General features: G+C 37.3%; 1 protein-coding gene across 1 annotated transcript in view; it reads right to left on the reverse strand.

Annotated features, from left to right (window-relative positions):
- The window catches only part of LOC104496943 (fibrillin-2), an 84,911-nt gene that overhangs the window by 39,004 nt on the left and 24,000 nt on the right, over nucleotides 1-21,907 (reverse strand). Inside the window, exons 11-22 of the mRNA XM_010140141.1 lie at nucleotides 20,245-20,370; nucleotides 18,136-18,264; nucleotides 15,898-16,023; nucleotides 15,053-15,178; nucleotides 14,113-14,235; nucleotides 13,855-13,980; nucleotides 10,082-10,207; nucleotides 8,922-9,044; nucleotides 7,386-7,508; nucleotides 5,871-5,996; nucleotides 3,104-3,226; nucleotides 1,675-1,797 (exon numbers count right to left, since the gene is read on the reverse strand). Coding sequence (XP_010138443.1) covers nucleotides 1,675-1,797; nucleotides 3,104-3,226; nucleotides 5,871-5,996; nucleotides 7,386-7,508; nucleotides 8,922-9,044; nucleotides 10,082-10,207; nucleotides 13,855-13,980; nucleotides 14,113-14,235; nucleotides 15,053-15,178; nucleotides 15,898-16,023; nucleotides 18,136-18,264; nucleotides 20,245-20,370 — 1,500 coding nt within the window. The remainder of the gene's footprint in view (nucleotides 1-1,674; nucleotides 1,798-3,103; nucleotides 3,227-5,870; nucleotides 5,997-7,385; nucleotides 7,509-8,921; nucleotides 9,045-10,081; nucleotides 10,208-13,854; nucleotides 13,981-14,112; nucleotides 14,236-15,052; nucleotides 15,179-15,897; nucleotides 16,024-18,135; nucleotides 18,265-20,244; nucleotides 20,371-21,907) is intronic.

Genomic DNA, 21,907 nt, shown 5'->3' on the forward strand with positions numbered 1-21,907 from the left:
AGAAAACGCAGAGAAAACACAACCCACCCCCCCCCCCCCAAAAAAAAAAAAAAAGAAATTATGATTGCTCGGGTGGTTAGTCTGGGCAGTCTCAGTTGTTGGGAAACTAAAAAGGGTTTGTACACAAGGGAAAGGAAAAGAGTCTTTGTACCAGAGAGAGGGCCAGCCCAAGTAGTATTTCCTCAGGACAGAAATACGGAAAGGTCAAACAGCTTTTCTACAACTTTCTTACTCAAATTTTGTCTTCAGAGAGGGGGGCTTGCTCTCTCATTTGGGAGACTAGGTTTGCTAGATTTATCCTTGAATAGGTTCTCTTCCACTGTGGAGGCTTCCTTGAGAAATCATGGGAACCCTCCCAAAAATGTTATTAGAATAACTGGTCCCAAAGTAGAGTGCCAACTCAAAATTCCATTTTTTAGCAAATCACAAGTCAGCTAGCAGTAGTATAATTCATTCTCGTAAATTTCTTCCGAGATCACTTAAATTCTGTGGTCATAATTCAAGGCTTGCAGGGCTGATGATACACAGCATCTGGTTGGAGAAAATAATGAGTATCTTTGTAGTTATAGCCTGTGGAAGTGGAGCCATAAAGGCAGGATTTCATTGCTTCAAGTCAATCTTCAAATGTGACAAAGCTAAAAGCTTAAGTCAGACTGCAAATGCAGAAGAAAAGTATTAATCCAGAACCTGTCAGAAGAGTCTATGGGAGGCAGAAATACAGGTTTCCAATTCAGTGGGAATAGACCATGTAAATTCACTCCATCTTTTAAAATCTCATCTTAAAGTTTTAAATTACTCAAGACTGTGGACATCTGAAGGTCTCAAACAGGGTTTGTTTCTAGCATCCAGAGAAGCAACAGAGAATAATCCTAGACAGAAAATGCAGAAACACGGAAAAGATGAGCAATAGTTTTTTTTTTCTGAAAATAATCTGCATTTCTTTAGAAAGGATTTGCTTAGAATATATTTATCTGCCATCACACTACAGTATTACTGTAAACATTTAGAAAATTGATAGAGTCGTAACTACCAGTTCAGGAGAATTTAAATCTTTCCAAGGTAATAAAAAAGCTGTTTTCCAAATAAAAAGCTAGAAGGCTTTTCCAGGTTCACAATCTCTTCCAGCCACAAATTCTTACGGCTGAACCTTAGCCCCGCTCTCAACGCCCCTCTCCCCCAATACTTCCCTAGATTTCTAGTATATACTCTAGTCACATGACAGTCCTATATCATGTAGCAAGAGGGAAAAGTGATGAAAATTCACTTAAAGTCTGTGCAAGCCAGAGAGAATTTCATAAACCACAGTGAAACATGTCTTTTACTTTGTTTCCAGCCAAATGCATACCACAACCAGTTCTACTTGGAGTTTAGACGTAAGCTAAACACATACATCAGTCCCAAGACACATCTAGGATTAAAAAATTCAGTTTTTTAAATGGGAATTATTGACTGTCAGGAGAATGGAAATGCAGATAATGTATGTTTTGACAAATTTTAAAAAGGTGTGTTTGAAACTAGAAAATTAAAAATACTTAACTCCACCTCTAGAAAACAATGTAACAGGATATGCAGCGCATGGAAGTATAATTTTTCTATCTTACTACCCACATTTGCATCAAAGCAGTCACCTTGGCTGTGATTTCTAAAGTAATACTTCAGGTAGCTTTTACTTACCCACACAACCCACTCCAGTGGGATTCAGCTGGAAGTCGGGAGGGCAATTACACTCATACCTTCCAGGAGTATTCACACAAAGCCCATTAACACAATTAATAGGATCAGCACATTCATCGATATCTAAAATAGAAAGGTTACATTTATAAATCTGCTCACTGGAAAGAAAGGAAGAATAATTCACTTTTTTAAGATAAAATGGGCAAGAAAACTTCAGACCTATGTGAATTTTAGCTGAAATTGAATAAAAGAACGACTAATAATTCATTTAGAAAAAACATTTGTACAGATGCATATTTAAGAGGCCATTCTTCTTGTCCCATTCTTAAACCAATCCAAAGCACATAATTCTACACATTGCTTACAGAATGGCAAAAAACCTCTTGTTTTTGTGAGAGAATACAAAGCATGTTTTGTGAACTCATCTTTGTATAAACTTGATGCAAATAAAAAGAAAAAAAAAGCAAGTCTTGACTTCTCTTTAACAACTTCATCAATGATCTGGATGACAGGATTGAGTGCACCTGCAGTAACTCTGCAGATGAGGTGGATGTGTTCATCTGTTTGAAGGCTGGGAGGCGCTACAGAGGGATCTGGACATGTTGAATTGATGGGCCAAGACCAATGGTATGAAGTTCAACAAGACCAAGCGCCGGGTCCTGCACTTGGGCCACAGCAACCCCCTGCAACACTACAGGCTTGGGGAGGAGCGGCTGGAAAGCTCCCAGAAGAAAAAGATCTGGGTGTGTTGGTTGACAGTTGATTGAATATGAGCCAGCAGTGTGCCCGGGTGGCCAAGAAGGCCAACAGCATCCTGGCTTCTATCAGAAATAGTGTGGCCAACAGGAATAGGAAAGTGATTGTCCCCCTGTACTTGGAACTGGTGAGGCTGCACCTTAAATGCTGTGTTCAGTTTTGGGTCCCCCACTCCAAGAAGGACATGCTGGAGCATGTCCAGGGAAGGGCAACAAAGCTGGTGAAGTGTCTAGAGAACAAGTCCTCTGAAGAGCATCCGAGGGAACTGAGGTTGTTTAGCCTGGAGAAAAGGAGGCTTAAGAGAGTCCTCATCACTCTCTATAACTACCTGAAAGGAGGTTGTAGAGAGGTGGGGGTTGGCCTCTTCTCCCATGTAACAAGTGATAGGACCAGAGGAAATGGCATCAAGTTGCACCAGGGGAGATTTAGGCTGGGTATCAGGAAAAACTTCTTTACAGAGAGGGTTGTAAAATATTGGAACAGGCTGTCTGAGGAGGTGGTGGAATCCCCATCCCTGGAAATGTTTAAAAGATGTGTAGATGTGGCGCTAAGGGACATGGTTTAGGGACCCTAGTAGTTCAGGGTGAACAGTTGAACTTGGTGATCTTAAAGAAATCTTCCAACCAGATGATTCCTTGATTCTGTGACAGATATCTGACCAGAAGAGATATACCTGTACAGTTTCCTCCAGTTCGATCTATTTCATAGCCATCCTCACAGATACAGTGAAACATTCCTGGTAGGTTATTACAGGTACCAAATACACATATGTTCTGGAAGGAGCATTCATCGATATCTGATGGAATATGTTAAGAACATAATTTTATATATCATTACCATATTAATATTAAAATAGTTAGTTGTACTACCAAAAGCAAATGAATACGCATGTAACTTAAAAAAAATATGTAAAAAAGCAACACTGAGTTACAACTCTATACCTAGGGATTTGTGAGGCATTCTCCACTAAGTTCCTTGTTACTTATTCCCATTTTACTTAGTGCGAAGCAAAACTAGGAAAACTGACTTCTCAGGACTCGAAAGCTGAGTCAAATAGCCAGTAATGTGCTAAACAGAATGAAATTTAACACCATACAAAGGTGTCAGTCATTTCTTAGCTCACAGTCTGCAACATTTCTTACTAATGGCAAGAAGGAAAAAAAGAAATGTACACTCAGAAGAAAGAGAGGGAGTAGGCATCAACAGTTACTTATATCTCCTTGGAGAAAGAATACAGGGAAAAGGAACATAGAAAGAAAGGACATGATTTTCTCAAGCCCATGTTAAATCAGTTATACAGTAACTACATATAGGTGAGCTAAAATGCATGTGAAGGACTGTACGTGTGCTCATGTAAATTGAAGATGAAATAAAAGTTGAAAGACACTGACAGATAATCAGATGACTTCATCAACTACTAGAAAAGGACTTAAATATTAACAGTGTGGGGTGTGAAGTTATGACTTTAGACACAAACTGTAAAGGACTTCTCCACCAAAGTTAAGGTAAGAGGGAAAAAAACCCTCCATGTACTGTCTGATGGCAAAACTTTGAAGCTGCCAAAATAAAGCAGCTATGCAAAAGTCTAATGCAACCCTAGCATGTATGAACAAGCTATTTTTAGCAGAGGCAGGGAAGTGGAAAGCATTAATAGTGTTTTACCACACACAGTCAAATATTCATTTGAAATTGTGTGTACAGTGCTCTGTTCAAGATGATGAATTACAAGTGGACAAGGTCTAAAAATGGGATATTAAAATGATTAGAGTAATGAAGTATCTATTTCGAACTTGGCTTCCTTGCCTTAGTCAGAGTTTGAGAAGTCAAATAATTCCTCTTTATAGGAATATATGAGAGGGAGTAACATCTGATGGGGATAGCAAGGTAATTTTTAAGGGAAAAAGAAATTTAAGATAAATGCCTAATAACTAACAGTCCTGAGTAAATTTAAACTGGAAATTAAAGGACCTTGGAGTACAGCCATGGAATGACCTCCAAATCAAGTCATGAACCTAAGTTGTGTTCAGGTTGGAGCTTTATAAAGTTATGGAAAAGACTATCAGTGAGAAGTCACTGTACTGACATCTGAATGGATTTCTGAAGAAACCAGATGAATTATTTGTATTACGATTAACTGTATTAAATCAAGGTTTTGGATTTTGTCCCTTGGTTGCAAAACTCAGCCTTCATTAAACTTACACCTTATCACAGGACAAATTAATAAATCAACTTTTTTCTTTTTTCTTAGAAAAAGAAATAACTTCTTTCAAGTATTCAGCCCCAAGACCTTTTAGTTCTCCAACAGCACAATTTAATCTATGGAATGCTTTCATATCTCTGTTGGTATCGCTATAATACAGCAAGTGTTTTTCTAAAATTCTTTGATTTATTATTCAGAGCATCGTTGTGGACCAGTTGAAAAGCTAAATGCTAGTGACCTGCTGTCCCAAGAACTAGAATCATACTGTTTTTCAAAACACTGATTGGCCAATTTCTATTAGGGAATTTTTATTAGAACATTGGCATGACTACATTATGACTAAGTAACTGAGCTGCACTGAGAAATTCAGTAAAGATGATTGACAATACTTGGTAACTATTAACAGATCTGACTAAAACAGTTGCGTAGCTAGTTTGTCAGTAGCATCTGCAATTTTTCTACTGCTGGAGGTCTGACTCATACATGTTGTACACCTGAATGTTTGAACGTGCCAAGTTACGGACTGAATTTTAGAGACTACATTTTGGAATATGTTTTTAATGTTTCATCAAGAATTTCAATCTCATAAGCTATTATGAGGTTTCCACCATTAAATATGAAATAACATTAAAAAGCTTTGGAGCACCAGCTAAAATGATTTTATGTAACATACAGTTCTCTTATATTAAAAAAAAAGGCATAAGGACACACCAGGGAATAGAAGCTGAATTGGACTAGAAAGATAATAATTCTTTTTGCACTTCAGATGATCTAGTACAATATTGAGAGTGAAAGCTGATGACAAAAATTCTCCAGTATGCACTTCAATTAGTGTTACAAACTTGTAAGCAATTTCAATTTTTCTCAATATTTTTTTTAAATGAGGTCACCTAATGCAGTTTGCCTCCCATGTAAATACACTAAATAAAACAGTGATGAACACAGGATTTTCCTCACACTATTCACTAGTGTAAAAGAGGAGAGAAATAATTAAGCAAACAAAATTACTGAGCCAAACCTCTGGGATTTTTGGATCAAGACCAGGGAAAATTCATAAAAAGATGAAAGCTACTGTCAACATAATTCACACTGCAATATAAACCTTGCTTGAAGAAATTACCTACATGTGAAGCATGTGCTGAATATTCTGCTTCCAGGTGGAGTTCTCCCAGCACTTCTTGCTTGCTTAATAGCAACCAATCCAAACTCAGAAAACGAACTTGAGGTAGCAATGGCTTACCTTGGCACAACTTGCTATCCGAGGTGGGAGTGAATCCCATCTCACACTCACAACGGTAGGCACCAGGGACATTCAAACACTGTCCATTTTCACACAGATTAACATTTTCTGCACACTCATCAACATCTGGTAGGAGACAGAAAATGTCTTTGAAGCTATGTTTCATTAACAAAACACAAATACTAATATCCTGACGTTCAAAATAATAGTTCTGTTGAGTACTATTGATAGAGAACAAAACATTTACACCTGAAGATGAAGCAAACTGAAAGAATTTATATATGAATACATATTTGCAGAAAAGCCAATATAATGTTGTTTCCAAAATTATGCCTTTTACACTGCATAATTCCTTACTCCTTGATTTTCCTCAATGGATTTAATTTTTTTTTTAAATAAAGCAAAGATTTCAGATTCAGAACCATTTGTTTTGACAAGTAAGTTGAATAATTTGCCTACAAATCCGAAACTTTGTCTCCTGGTATATACTGCTATATTACTTCGCCATAAAACACTTCATTTTATTAATCAACCCTAGTATCGCATCTGGTTTTCAAAAAACAGAAGATCTGAAACATCATAGGGATCAAAGTTCTTGCTCATTAACCACGAACTTGAAACACATAAGCATATAAAATTTGAAGATCTTTATTCTGAAATTAAAAAACCCCTTACAATACTGTAAGACTGTCTTGTTAAGATGTAAATTAATTTTGATTTAAAATTACTTAGCTAATAATGAAGGCATTCACATTAGTTTCTCAGTATTTTAGTATCATTAGGATGTATTCTTTCAAACCTTCAAATTTGTCCTACATACAGGACAAGTTCGAGTCAAGAGCAGAGATATTGTTGCATCTCTACTCTGCAAGTGCTAAAAAATACATTTACTCAATATTCATCCATAATATTTAATAGAAAATCTTTACATTTTATATAATACTTTACATGTCAGTTTATTTTGAATCACTTCCTATGTTCTAAACGATGTTCATTCTTAATAGTAGGCATTTACCAACAAATTTAAATGCAGTAATCATGGGCAATATTTTTCAACTGTAATTTGTTTGGTTTTTTTTTTTTTTTTTTTTTTTTTTTTTTTTTTTTTTTTTAGGAATTCCCATGCTAATGATTAAATCCTGTTCCAAGGATTTAACACAGTGAGGAGAAAACAGATGATACCTTACCTGACAGAGACAGACCTGGCCTACAAGACAGAAACTGTAACAGAAAATGTGTTTTGCGTACTTGACTACAGAGCCTGCTGCTGCAAGCAGCACACGCACATTCAAAAAATTTGGCATGAAAAGGAGGAGCAGCAGAAGGAGGAGGAAGCAGACAGGAACTTCACCCGACTAATGGGCCTTGTGGGTCCAATTTGGCACACAAATCAAAAGAACAACCAGTTGCCTTTGTTAGCTTTTCTTCAGCAGATGGGAAGAATCCTGACCTTAAAAGACACTTTCACATTTATTATCATTCAGTGCCAAGTCAGCTTTCACAGAAACTTCTTACCAGAACATGTAAATCCATCCCCAGTGAATCCCTCTATACAGGCACAAAGGTATGACCCTGGCGAGTTCACACATTGAGCACTCACACTGCACTGGTGGGTCCCATTGGAGCATTCATCAAGATCTGCATATTTGGGGCAAAAGAGTGAAGACCAGTAACAGAGCAGTTAGCATGCCTGGCTTACAATTAACTGTCAAGCTAACAAGCTCAACTGCAAAGGTGACTTATGCCTCCATAAATTTACTAATTTCTCATTAGAATATATAGGGTTAATCTATAGTGATTTCAGTTTAGTATTTCATCCTTCAAATTAAAAAGCATGGGATTGGGTAAAATGTTTCCAAGCAACAGATGGAATTCAGCTGCCTCATTACTTGTGTGTTAATATCCTGTTAAAGAACTAGAATTCAAAATGAATTAAAAACCCAATAAACCAAAGAAATACAGAGAGATGAAAATCTGCCATGTATTTGGAGATTCTTCTCAAGTAACAGAAGAATGTGACGACAATGTAACCCCATGGAAGTTTATGCAAACTTTCTGACTGGATTGGATGTCGACTTGGATGAAATAAAAAAAAAGAAGAAAAAAGAAGAGGCTTCCCTTCCCCTCAGGGCATGTTTGATGGGAATGGCCATGACATGTGAGATACACTACCTAGTGCTATGGGGTAACTGATAGTTCCTTCTCACCCATTTTCACAGTGGTCTTCTGGAACAACACTCTGTACCCAGGAGCTATTCTAACTATGAGGATGCTGCTGGAAAAATTCTTGAAGTTTTCTTCTTCGAATGGGACTTTTTATCTACTTAGCAGAATTTGACATATTTTTAATGAAGTATAATAATAAAGTCCAGGGGGCCTCCCACTTTTTTCTCATATATGGCTTAAAAAGCTAAGAAAATGCGACCTGCAGTGAAATCTCATAATATGGTACTTGTTCTTTCACATATTACACCAATAAAGCACAATTCTTAAATAAAGTTCCTGTTCCATAGATCGTAAATGTTTGAAAAAAAAGGTAAATATTAAAATCTTTTACACATCAAACTAAAAAATGAAGGCAAGGGGACATCATGCTACAGCCCAGCAAAAGTGGAATCAAGTTTCCTGTACCTCAAGTCCAGCCTGCTTTATATTAGGGCCTATAAAGCAGACAGACTACAGGACATTTACAAAAAATGGTATTAAGTAACAGAAATAGTATCTTAGTGGCAGGAAATCACATTTTATTTTTGACTGATTTTTTTTTTTTTATTTTGCACAGTCTAGCAGTTGTATGCAAACTTGTAAAATACATAGTTAATTCAGTAAAATATTACACAGACAGGCTTCCAAGACAAAACCAGCTTTTTTTTTTTCTCAGAAAACCAAAGCCCTGAAACATAAGAATCTTGCATACCCATCTATCCACAGAGTGCAGCAGAAAGAAGAATAAAATTTTGTTTCTTATGGAGTAATCACACACTTCACATGCCCTCATTTTAAAAAAAATTTAGAAAGAAAGGAAAAAAGCTTTATTTTCTGTCTACTTACCAATACATTTAATGCCATTTCCAGCCCAACCTTCTCTGCAACTACATTTAAAACTTCCTGGTACATTGACACACAAAGCTTGCATGTCACAGTTGTGAGCACCAGTTTCGCATTCATCCACATCTACAAGCGCAGAATTAACTATTAGTATTTACATCAGCAGCACAGGAATATTACAGATTATTTTCCTTTCACATGTTCTTTATTTCCTCTGTGCAGGTTCGGAGTCCTTCAAAAAACAACTGTTCAAGACTGATTCAAGCAAGTTCCTTAAGTATTACACATTACTAAAAATTAGCAACAATTCTATTTTCATTTTGTTCTTTGTTTGCAAAGGTGACAAAATCAGTCTTCTTTCCTACAACTGCTCATCAGTTTGAAATTAAAGCCTTTTCCAGACATATTAAATATGCTGATCCATCTATGTCTAAAAATGGGATGCACAGGCATGTTTCTCTTGCAAAAATCATTAGTCCAAGATTTCAGTAATTATAGAACAAATTCTTAAAGACCAAATTATAGGAGAAATTTTGTCAGCTTTCCCAGAAGAATAATTTTGGATGAACTTAGCTGCCTTAATGCAGTGGACCCAGCTTGCAGAATTTAAGGTACCGCTTAACTATCACAGGAACTTACAGAGTTTGAAACTGATTATGATTTTTCAAAATTTGTTAGCATGAGTAGAAGAATGGCGTATACTTTCCCTTTTACGTCATCACATTTTTTTCATTCTGCTTTTTTCCCCTTCCATCCTGTTCTGGGACTACAGGGTCATTTCCTGCAGGTTTAGCTGACAGATCAGTTCATACTTTAAGTATGTATGACAAATGAGTACTGATAAAATACTTCTACGCAGTTGTGACCACCCAAGCTGTATTTCATACCACAGTTATTGCCCCAGTCTAGACTGATAAAAGCTTTGCCTTTAAAATCACAGCTATGTAAGGGGTCTCTAGTGTCATATTGATATTGGTCAAGGAATGTACATTTTCAAACCCTGGATACATGCTGACCTATGTAAAATACTTACTCTTATATTTACTATATTATGTATGGATACTAATCTCTCAATTGTGTGTGAACACTCATGCATTTATCTTACCTGAAAGCCAACCAACATACATGCACATCATGACATATATGCTGGAAATCTGCTTTACCTGTGCATCCAGTGGTTCCTTTCTTGACTGAATATCCTAGCTGACAGTGACAAATGAAGGAACCTTTAGTGTTTTCACACTCCCCAAACACACAGATGTTGGAATTCAAATCACATTCGTTCACATCTGTAAGTGAGTACAAATTCATTATTAGTTGAACATGACTGTCATTTAACAGCATACTTTGTGGAATACTTTCAATCAGATGAAAATATCAGGTCAACCCCTAAAACATGTGGCATTTATTAATCTTCATCGTAATATACTTCAGCCATTCCACTCTGTATTCTTTTAATTCTCTAAATACAGGTAAGGATAAATGTGTAGTCCAAATATCAGCGCTTTCTAATTTGTTTAGAATGCTAATTATTGGACTAAGTCTTTTTCTTCTTACAAGAATCACTTTAAAGCATTTTTTAGAAACACATTCTTGATCATAATATAGCTGTAATTTTCTTTCAAAGAAAAATTTATACAGTGAATTGATTGCTTTTCCTGTACTGATATTATCCACAGGTTTTAATTTTTATCACCATTTGAATAATGATATATACAAGTGTGTTGATACCTCTAAATAGCATTTGTACCAATTACAAAAAAAAAATGACAGTAAACTCAAAGAGGTTTTTTTGGATAAGAATTCAACTTAGGAAAGACAATGAATCTTATAAAACAATGAAACTGGTATAAGAACAAATTAGAATTGGGCACTTTTCCAGGGGGTAACTGAGGAGTTTCATATGAGTGTTCTGAGTCTTACTGCAGTGGGGGCATACCTTGTCCAATATTTGTCTTTGTCCCTTGAATGATTATATTATGACATTAAAGAGACTTACTGTACTGGGGGCAAAAAGGCATTTCTGGTATTTATAGTTGTCTTTTTGAGTGAAGTAAGCTGTCACGTGATGCAGCCAGAGCAGAGGCCCACATCACATATAAATTAAAAGATAATTAATTGGGATATAATTAATATTACTTTGATTTAACCCCCAATATAAGCATGCTAAAACAGCTTAAGTATAGGAATAGCATGGAAGTATTATGTAATAATGAGATGGTATACACAGACAGTTTTACATAAGGAAGTGAACAAGCAGACTGCCAAAAGAACAAAGAAATATGGGTGAGGCTGCATGTTGGACACATTGAAGTCACAGAAGTTGACAGGCAAAGGCCAATGTAAGCACAAAGGACTGCAGAGCGGCAGGTAAACCTCACAGGTACACCAGAAGAATGACAGGCAAGACAAGAAAACAAGATAAGCCCTTCAAGGAGTAGAATGGACCCCTCCTTTCTTTGAGGGGGGTGATAGCATAAAAATACAAACATGGAAAATTGGAGGAGGATGACAGACCCACATCAGTTCCAGATGTTCTTGCAGACAAGTGCTCAAGCCCAATCACCTTGACTTCTTTGCCCAGGCAACACCAAAGGCAGGAAGCCAGTCAATGTGAACTAAGCCTAACAGCTCTGTGGTATTGTATACTTGCATATAATTCAGAATATGATTGTTAAAAAATAACAGTTTGGTATGTGCAGTGATAATTATCAATATTGTGTAAGAACTGGCCATTGGCAAATACACTGGCAAAAATTGGCCATTGTTATTAAATAAAAAAAAAATTAATAAAATTTAGTTCCGTATTTTAAAACAGAGATGGTTGCATCATTATCTAAATACTCTCTTTACTGCAGGGTTTATTTCCCTAGTATATTCAGCTGTCACACTGTGAGGCAAAGGCAAGCCGCCATGCTCCAAGTCCCTGCAGCTGCAGGAGCTGCAGTCTTACCTCTGTAGTTCTGCTTTCTGAAACACCCCTGGAACATAAGAATTGACCTGCTTCTTCCGAAATCTCACTGGAAAATCCTGATCTATGAAGCATATCAAACAGGGAATTCATAACACCACAAAGAAAATTCAAACTTCTTCTCTTAGTAACTCATGGCTATGAGTAGCTCTGGCACAGTCTTTCGTTTAGGTTTCAGAGAATGCCTATGAACATTGGCACCTTTTTAGTACAGACTTGTATCTACCACTCTGCTATGCCATTAGAAAATAGGGAGCTAGCAAATAATTTTTATTAATGATCCCAAGTGTGCATGTGTGTGTGACCGGGTGAGTTCCTTGCTGACAGCTACGTCCCCCTGATTGTGAAAGAAAGTTCAAGACTTTTCAAGAAAGGAAGAAAAATCAAAATGTTTATCACAGCTGAAGTTAATTAGGAGTGAAAGAAGAGTCAATAACCATTGCCCTAATGGTGCTGCTGAAAGCCAATTTGGGAGAGGGTAAAGAGCAGAGACATTAAGAGCAGTTCCTTGAGAAGAAACGCTAGAGCTATCTCTGGCACATACAAAGACAAAGCCGCATGATGAAAACTTCCCATTAGGAAGAAAATCTCTCCCAATGAATAATGTAGTTTGTACCTGAACTGTGGTTTAGATTCTTATACTGCGTGGTAAATACTCAAAATAGACTTTCAGTGATAACACAAGGCTTTAACTTTATTCCAGAAGTTATCTCATTTGAAAGCTAAATAGTCTATAATTAAAGATCTGGTTAAAAACTCACAGTTAAAACATAGTGTTACTATGAGCTACATCTATGTCAACTTTCCAACTTTATTCAAATAGCTCAAATTTTACACTGGTTAAATGGCAAAGATCGCACATGTCAAATAAATTCAAGATATTGAAAATATTTCTGCTGAAAAGAATATCAAGTACTTTGTTGAAAGTAGGGTAAGGTCCAGTATGAAACTGTAGTTACTCCAAAGGCTTTTTGACAAACTCTGTGTTGCTGTTAGCAAGGAGAGCAATTACATACTTTGCAGAAATTCATACCTGGCACATTAATACCAGATACTATTTTCCTAGAGAAGAATATTTAAGAGCAGTTGTGTATAAAATGAAAAAAACAAAACAAACAAACGAGTATTCTGATTTTACAGCTATTAACATGACTAATGAGAAAAAATGATTGAAAAGATCAGTACTGAACTTCCAAGTTGTTTGCGTAAACGTAGGTATGTGCACATAAATGAAAACAAGAATCTGGAACGACACAGAAGTGAAGGTGAAAAGAAAATCTTAAATTCAACTCTAACATGGAAGAAAGGAGGCAAACCCAGCTCAGGACAGCTTTGTTTAGCTCAGGACAGCTTTGTCTAGCATCACATTAAACTAGTTTCTCCTCTGTGTGGGTGTGTGAGTGCGCACACATGCAAAGTGAAGGTTTAATTTGACAGATGCTCACAAAATATAAAAAGATGTTATTAGTATAGCCAAAGCAATCTTAAAATGTGAAACATGAAACTTCACGTTAAATATAAAAGGTAATAACTTCATTTAAACATCAAGATATACTAAATAGGTTTGGTTAATTTGAGGAGATACTTTTAATTTCCTTTACAATTATTCATAATAATTTTCTGTAGCTGAGGGAATAAACCAAAACATTCAGAAAGAGAAGAAAATGCTGGAGCACTCAAATAAACTCTTCTTAATAAAGGTGTTCTAGAGGATCATGTCATTATAATTAAATCACCCTATTTTTGTAACTACGTAATTTGATTCATCTTTGTGGACTTTCCAAATTTTCTTCTACCTTTCCTGACATCTGTAGTGATAGGCGAGAAAGATCTAGGATTTTTTTTTGTTTTTTTTTATAATATACATAATTTCAATACCCACTTTTAGGGACTCAGCAGAACATCCTAAAACATTAGCAGCAGAATTTTACACTTACATTAAGTTTGATGCAAGCAGCTACTTACCAATACAAGTTTTCATATCCATAGAAGCCATAAATCCGTCATAACAGAGACAGCGATACTCTCCTGGAATATTAGTACATTGTCCAACATCACATATATCTGGATTGTTTTCACATTCATCAATATCTGAACAATAACAAAAAATAAAAAAGAAACCACAGGTGATTCTGTCACTCTGGTACATACTGCTAAAAGAAAACCATGTTCATATTGGCTGAAAGATACAACGCTGGAACATTTTAAGATATTAAAACCTACCTGCACATGTCCTGACATCTGGCATTAGAGCATAGCCGGCACTGCAGCTACATTCATAGCTGCCTTCTGAGTTAGTGCAATAGGTGTCACAGCCTCCATTCATTATCGTACATTCATCAATATCTAGGGAAGCAGCATTAATAGTAGTAAGTCTACTTTTATAAGAAAAAGTCATCTTCTTCCATTTTACTTAGCAGATGGAACAGTTTTTCAGTGATATGATTCTGAATAATTATTCTCACTCTACTGTGAGACTGATTTATATATCGTTCAGCTAGCTCCCTCTCAACATTTTCACCTGTGGGAGCAAGTGGATACTTCCAGTTGTTATTTTTCTTCGTATGAATTACTATGGATGTAAAACACAGAGCCAAACATGACATGTGAAAAGAATGAAAAGTCCTGAGAAACCTAGGTTTCATTAAAGCTTGAAATGTAGCACAAATAGGTATTTTTGAAAAAAAAAAAAACAAACCACAAAATCAATAAATAAAAACTCCTCAATATCTCTGTTCTCCTTCACAATGTGATGACAACTATTTAATTCAGCATTATTATGGTGAAGGATTTAAGAATTGTATACGTAAGAAGAAAAAGTGAAAGACAAACATGGTGGTGTTCTTGCTTATTCAAGAAACCAAGCAATATTTCCTCATCGTTGGCTCAAGCCTCTGATTTTAATGGAGTAGTACCATAAGAATACTTTTTTTCTCCAAGTATTCTGCAGAGTTCACCACAGCAACAATCTTTCTATACATTCTTTGTATTTCTAAGGTAAAAGAAGGGTCTAGACAGTTCATCATATACCTAATAGCAGATGAGAAGATGGCCCTGCTCAGTTTCAAAAGGAAGTTATAAAATTAAATAATAATAAAAAAATGACAGGTGAAACAATATACACTGAAGCACAAATACATTGGTGAAGATGTACAACGCTTGCCTATGCAGCCTTGTTTGTCAGGAGTGGTCTGGTATCCGGAGTTACAGGAACACTGGTATGTTCCAACCATGTTCACACACTTGCCATTTCTGCAGAGATTGTCACTTAATGAGCACTCATTTACATCTGGAAAAGAATAATTCATATCAATTACTTGTTATTCAGAATGCAGAATCTAACTGTTCAAATGCCAAAGAAAGAGGGTGAGAGATAATATTTTAAACTGGTGGCTTTCAGGCTTTTTAATTTTCTTTCTTATTCTTAGCATGTTCCATTTCAAGGCATGGAGCTTTGAATGCTATGTTTAAGCCAGTGTCCAAAGGTTTATCTTCTTTGTTTCAGGTCTGTGATCATTAACTGCATAGTCTGCTGGTTTAAACGAACTCTTGAAGCAGCTATGCATCAAAAACAGAAACCAAAGAGATTATATGCATTATGGTTTTTGCATTTTTTTTCACCATTTTGGTGATTTATATGCAAAAAGGAGAGCTGTATTTCAGTAAGGACAATACAATTTTTGTGACTGTAGGAACGAAACTCACTTTGCACTTCTACGTCTTTTACCTGAAAGTTGCCAACATGAGTAGTACAGTCCTTTGAGCTGCTAAATAATCCCTAAGCAGCCTGGTAAAATACTCTTCTTTGAAGTGAACAGCATTAAGGGCACTGGAGATTTTGGAGGATCTGTTACAAGGTTTTAATTTGATGATACCCATAAAAAGGAGAAGGATGAATTTGTGTAAGATATTCTCGAGACTCCATCCTTGCCAAAGACAAAAACTTTTCGTAGCACAAATGACCACTCTTCTTAGAAAGCTGGACTACTATCCTGAGCTGAAACTCACCTATGCATTCCACACGTGATGGTGACAGCTCATGTCCCAAAGGACAGTCACACTGAAAACTCCCTTCAGTGTTCACACACGTGCCACCTCTACACAGCAGAGGGTTGCGTTCACATTCATCAATATCTGCAGAGAAACCATGACAAACAAATATAAAATCATTACTAAGGAGCAACAAAGAGAAAAGCAATTCTCAGTGGCTGTAAGTGACAAAATCTGGAGGTCAGAAGTAAAAGAATTGTTTCATTGAAGCAGTGCTGTTCCTTTCCTCATACTGGGAGAAGCATTGCTCTCGTAAAGGGCAAACAACAAGCTATACATTATTCACTCTAAAAACGGGTAATTTTCCCCTCAAGAAAACCAGAAAATCATCCTTCAAAATTAAGTATTCTAGGAGACACAGGACACAAGAAAAGAGAGCAACTGTTTGGATGGTTGTCATTTTGAACAATTTATTAATGTAATGACATTTTTTAAAAAGTGCTTCTTAATGCAATCAGAAATCCACTTACGTATGCATTGAAATTGTTGTCTGTGGATGCCATTAGTGGGGATGCTTATGTAAACTTTTAACTAAATGGCTATTCAGTTTGATAACTCCTGCATGTGGTGTTGTGCGGCTGAGAAGTATGCTTGCTACAGCAAACTCAGTATTTGACTCACAAACCTGACAAAACCAGCTAACACTATAGATGTGGATGAAACATGACCAAAAGATGTTCAAAGTACAGGATGCACTCATACTTTTGGACTCCCAGGAAGCATTAGAGCTACCTATCCTTGAAACCAGACCCTTGTTTTCAGATAGGCAGGCTAATGTTATTTTCCATTAGGCTGAGAATTTAGCCAAGATACCATTGGGTTTTGCAGGTTATTCACAAAAGGGGAGAAACTGCCTTCTGATAAGAATTCAGCATCTCTTTTACTATCTCCTGTTCGGATAGTCCTTGCAGATCCAAAACATGCTCCACACCGCCCCCCTCCTCCCCCACCCCAGCTCTCCACCCCTCCTTTTTAGTTCCTGCAAAAGGCCCTCAAAGAGACTTTTCTCATCTCTTCATTCTGTGCTTATTTATGTGACATCTTGCTTCCCTGCCTCTGTCTTACAGATAACAAATCTCCACTATACAGTATTGATTCTCTGCATTTTTACTTTGTATCTCATGAAGGCTATTCAGCTTCCACAGTTTAGCTGCTTTGTTATGTTCATCTGTGATTCAGCGAATGATTTTTTGCTGACTTTTTGAGTCTAAAAGCATCACAATTTGTAGGAAATCAAGCAAAGTTGGCAGGAGGCCTGCATGGCCGCCTGGCACACAGGGGCATAGGACCACTTATTTGAGTTCTATCACGAGCACAAAAGCTCCTGACAAAACTCAAACACAAAAAGGAAGCAAAATATAGCCAAAACCAGGGACATGTGATGCAGGAGAAATAGAAAGGCACTATCTGAGTGTGCAAGGAGGGGTTAGGAAAGCCAAAGCCACCAGGAACTGACTCTGAATGGCATCAGCAAAAAGACGAGGGGAAACAGCAGAAGGGAACTGATAACAAAGGACATGAAAAAGACCCATGAGAGCTGAGAGGGAGCTAGCCAATGTAATTTTCAAGCCAATCCTGACCAGTTTTGAAAGGTCATGGAAATTAAGAAAGGATCTTTAGGGTGGAAGGAGAGGAAACGTTAATAAAATCTTCAAGAATGACTACGACGGGAACCCCTTCAGCCTCATCACGATGAAAATCTCACACATCAATTTTAATTATATATTTCATGACGTATTTCATGAAGCTCTCCACAATACTAAGTCAAGATTTTTTAAGTTGGCTAGTAAGTTTTGATGTGTCCATATCTATTCCTACAACTTCAGACAGATTAAAGAGACGTGATTTTTCAGGAAATGCTCTCAGAATTTCTTGAGTCCTAGAAGAATCACAGCACTTCTGAAACTCCAGCCTTCTATTCCCAACTTTCAAATATCTGGATACTTCGTAGCCATTCTTAAACTACATGAATGTATAGTTTTGACATCCTAAAATATCTATACAGAAATGTGTAATATTAGGAAAAAGAACAAGCAAAACTGTATATACACACATAAACTGTGTATCTGTTTCATTTGTTCAAGAAGTCACAATAATTATACATATGAAGTCTTCAGTGGAGCAGAGCTAGCATAGCACAAAGTCACGCTTCATACAGTAAATGGACAAACTCTAGGTCATCCTGGCAACACTTACCCATACAGTTTTTCATCATCATGAATCCACTTTCGTAACCATCAAAGCATTCACACTCAAAGCTTCCAGGAGTGTTGACACAACTACCACTTCCACATAAGTCTGGGGAGATCCGGCACTCATCAATGTCTATTTTATAGTAATGGAGAGAGAGAAAAATCAAACTGAGTTTAAGGTGAGTTCAATCAAACAGTGTTTAAGATGTTCACAGAAATGAACACTTGGCCATTATAAATTAATTGTACAGACATCATATATAGTATACAAATAAATAGAGAAAAATGTAATCCGTTTAATATTTAAAGGAATATCTGATTATGAGAATCCGTTCGTGACAGATTCATAATGCAATGCCTTCAGAGATCTCAACTATAGATTAAACTACATAACAAGTAGGGTTCCATAAAGCCTAACTTAAAGTTAGATTTCTAAGGAAATTACTAACTGTGACAAATTCTGAGTTGTTATTATTAAAGCCACCAACCGATTCCATGACTACAGTGCCATTTATATTAAATTGCTTATTATGAAGACATTTATCCAGTAATGGCATTATAAGCTTATATATACCCTTTCCACTAGGAATTAAACTAGCTCCCTTGAAACCTAGATTTACAGTTCACTGGTTATCTTGAATGAAACTTACTGTGGAAAACTATAGTAGACTTGTAGAAGGCAGAAAGAGAAGAGGAGGAAGAAGTCTTTGTAAGACACACTGGGATTGAGGCAGGAAGCTAAGCAAAAATTTGTAATACAGAAATGATCCAGTCAAACAGGTCAGCACTGCAGGAGAGGACTGCAAAACAGAACTGGATAGCCTGTTATTTACTATCTCCTTACATGTCTCCAGACCTCTCTCTTCCTTAGTCTTCTGCCCACCCAGTGTTTTTGGGGTGAGCTAAGGTTAGATGCCTTTGGTTCATGTTCTCTACTACACCCTCTACCTTAGTACATTAAGAAATCATGAAGTCTTTACAGGGAATATAAACAACGGAAAACTTAAAACAGTGAAGACATTAGTCCAAGATAGGGAATAGGATTGGTTCAGTCATCCAGGGAGTAAGGAATCAGAAAGGAGCATCAACATACTTGCAAACAAGTTCATGACCTGGGCAGTGGACTGGTTTGTGTTAGGTGGCTGAGGGAAAACTAGGGAAATATAAGCTTAACTGAAGAAACTGCTAAAGATTTAAAACAGTTCTTTTTTTCACCACATGCAAGAGCCTCTCATGCCTCTGTGTCATGCCCCGTGGCTAGGTTTCTGCTGTGTGAAGATAGTTCAGTCCTCACACGCAGATGTGTGGAGGTGTTGGATGGTAACCCACATGGTGGGCCTGTGAAGTTACAGAGTATCTGGCCTTCTGCAGGCTCTACAAAATATTTTATTTCTAATTTAAACAAAACGAAACAAAAAAATCTTCCATTTAATGAAACCTGGTTCTCCACAGCTGCTCAGTGGAACATTTTAATCAGAACAAACTTTCAATGGAAAACAGAACCAATAAAAGCTTTTGTAGGGAGAAGCTTTCTGACCCATTCTTGTCAGTTTAGAAATAAAGTTTGTTAAATGCATTTCTAATCAATTCAATCACTGTAAAAACAAGGAAATCATTTGGGGCAACATTAACATCCAGACCAACCTCGGTTAACATGCCTTACCACCCACACTCCGTACTACTCAGACTCACTGACAGACGCCTGTGTGGTATAACAAAACCTCCTTCATTTTCAGCAATGAGCCACCCACAATGCAGGCATCCAGGTTCTCGTAACCAGAAAACTACCAAGCTTATCTTGGGTTTCAGTTTTTCCAGGCAGTGAATAAAAAAATATCGAACTTTTAGATTAAATGCATGTCTCTTCCTGAGTTAACATTGCACTGATGTCAGAATTGCAGAGGACTCTCTAAGTTCATTTGGTAATACAATGACCAGAGAGTAAGGAATGTAAATTAAATTAATCTGTATATTAAAACATTGAACTTGGCTTCATTGGTGATCCTTATTGATTTTTCAGGTTGTACTGACAGAGCTTTTGACATTTTGAGGTCTCTTTCAGCCTGGACTGTTCTATAATTCTAGGAAAAATTGGGGAAAATAGAAGACTTACCTGTACAGTTTCTTTCCTCCATATCTAAAGTAAAACCACTGTTACACCTACATTTGAAACTTCCAATTGTGTTTCTGCATTTACCATTCATGCACATACCAGGGAACACTTTACATTCATTAATATCTATGAAATAAAAACAAAACAAAAAGAGCATTCTTAAGCACAAATATATATATAATTAATAGGAATTTCATGTTCCTTCTTACTAATTGCATTGGACACAAAAGGCAGTGTTTGGGTTGCAGGGGACTGCAGGGATGGCAGCCTCCTCCTACACAGGTTAGGAGAACGGAAAAATGAAACCAGAGGCAAGCGGGAGGGGTATTGTTGGAGACGTGACTTGAGATACACTCCTGGAAGGCAAAACTTCATGTATGAGAAGGAACCCCTGAGGCACTGCCATCCCTGGAGGACCTATGTCACGACAGAGCACCCCTGAGGCACGCCAGCCTGTAGAAGAACCACACCAGGGCAGGGACATCCCTGAGGGACTGCAGCTGTGGGTGACCCATGGCAGGGCAGGGACATGCCTGAGAGACTGTAGCCTATGGGTGACCCAAGCAGGGGCAAAAACATCATAAGGGTACTACAGTGGTCCATGGAGTATGCGTGCTGGGGCTGAGACACCTCTGAGGGACTGGCACCCACAAGCAACCCCTGCCAGGGCCAGGAGATCACTGATGGCCCATGACCTATGGTGATCAATGCTGAGGCAGGGATATGCCCCAGGGACTAGGTACATGAGTGACCCACATTGGGACTGGGACACTGTGAAGGAGAATGGGCTGCGGACAACTCATGCTGGAGCAAGAACACTTCGAGGGCCTCTGTCCCATGGAGAGGCCCATGCCAGGGCAAAAGAAATGATTAAGAAGGAAGGAGTGAAGACTAAGCAACAAGAGGTGATGGGGGAAACTACTGTAGCGTGCCCAAGGCCCTTTGCTGCCAACTGCCTTACCATGGGACTACAGGGGCCAGACACCAGAAACAGTGGAGAAGAGGTGCTGGCTTGAAGCTGAGCCTGGAGGTAAGAGAGAAAAGATGTTTCCCTACCTGTTGAATTGTTTACGCTTTCTTTGCTTGCAAACACCCAAAACAGTAATTAAAAGTTTACACTAATCAGCAATCAATGACATTCAGTGACATTAAGACTCTTTTGCCTATGTTGCCAATATGCGTAGTGTTCTCTTTTGCTTTCTATTACATGGTGTTCCTCAGCCAGCTTGTAACTATTACCTGGTTGACATTTTTTTTTTTTTCTCTAAATTGAGATTGCCAGAGTGGAGATAATTATCTGGACCTTAGTTTAGGAAGGGGTAATTTTTCTTTCCTAGAATATGAAGTGTTTCAGCTTTTCTAAATGGGTAACACAGGCTGTTAAAGGATCTTGCACAGGACAAGTAGAGGTTATTCACGTCAGCCTCTCTGATACGCAACCCCTCAACAGCATTTACAAACATGAATGCGCTATTCTTACACTCTATGAAATAATTTGCTGGATGAACGTCCTTTCCTGAGAATCATCTTTTTGATGAGACAAACTTCTGTCTCCTATATATTAGTGTGAATGGAGAAAAGTGTGGTCCAAGAAAAAAAGCAGAAACGAGGAAAACCTTACAAAAATCTTGAATTGGCCAAGATTTTTCATTTCAAGAATTTA

The sequence above is a fragment of the Buceros rhinoceros genome, unplaced genomic scaffold (assembly GCF_000710305.1).
Source record: "Buceros rhinoceros silvestris isolate BGI_N320 unplaced genomic scaffold, ASM71030v1 scaffold3000, whole genome shotgun sequence".
In the NCBI taxonomy this organism is placed as follows: Eukaryota; Metazoa; Chordata; class Aves; order Bucerotiformes; family Bucerotidae; genus Buceros; species Buceros rhinoceros.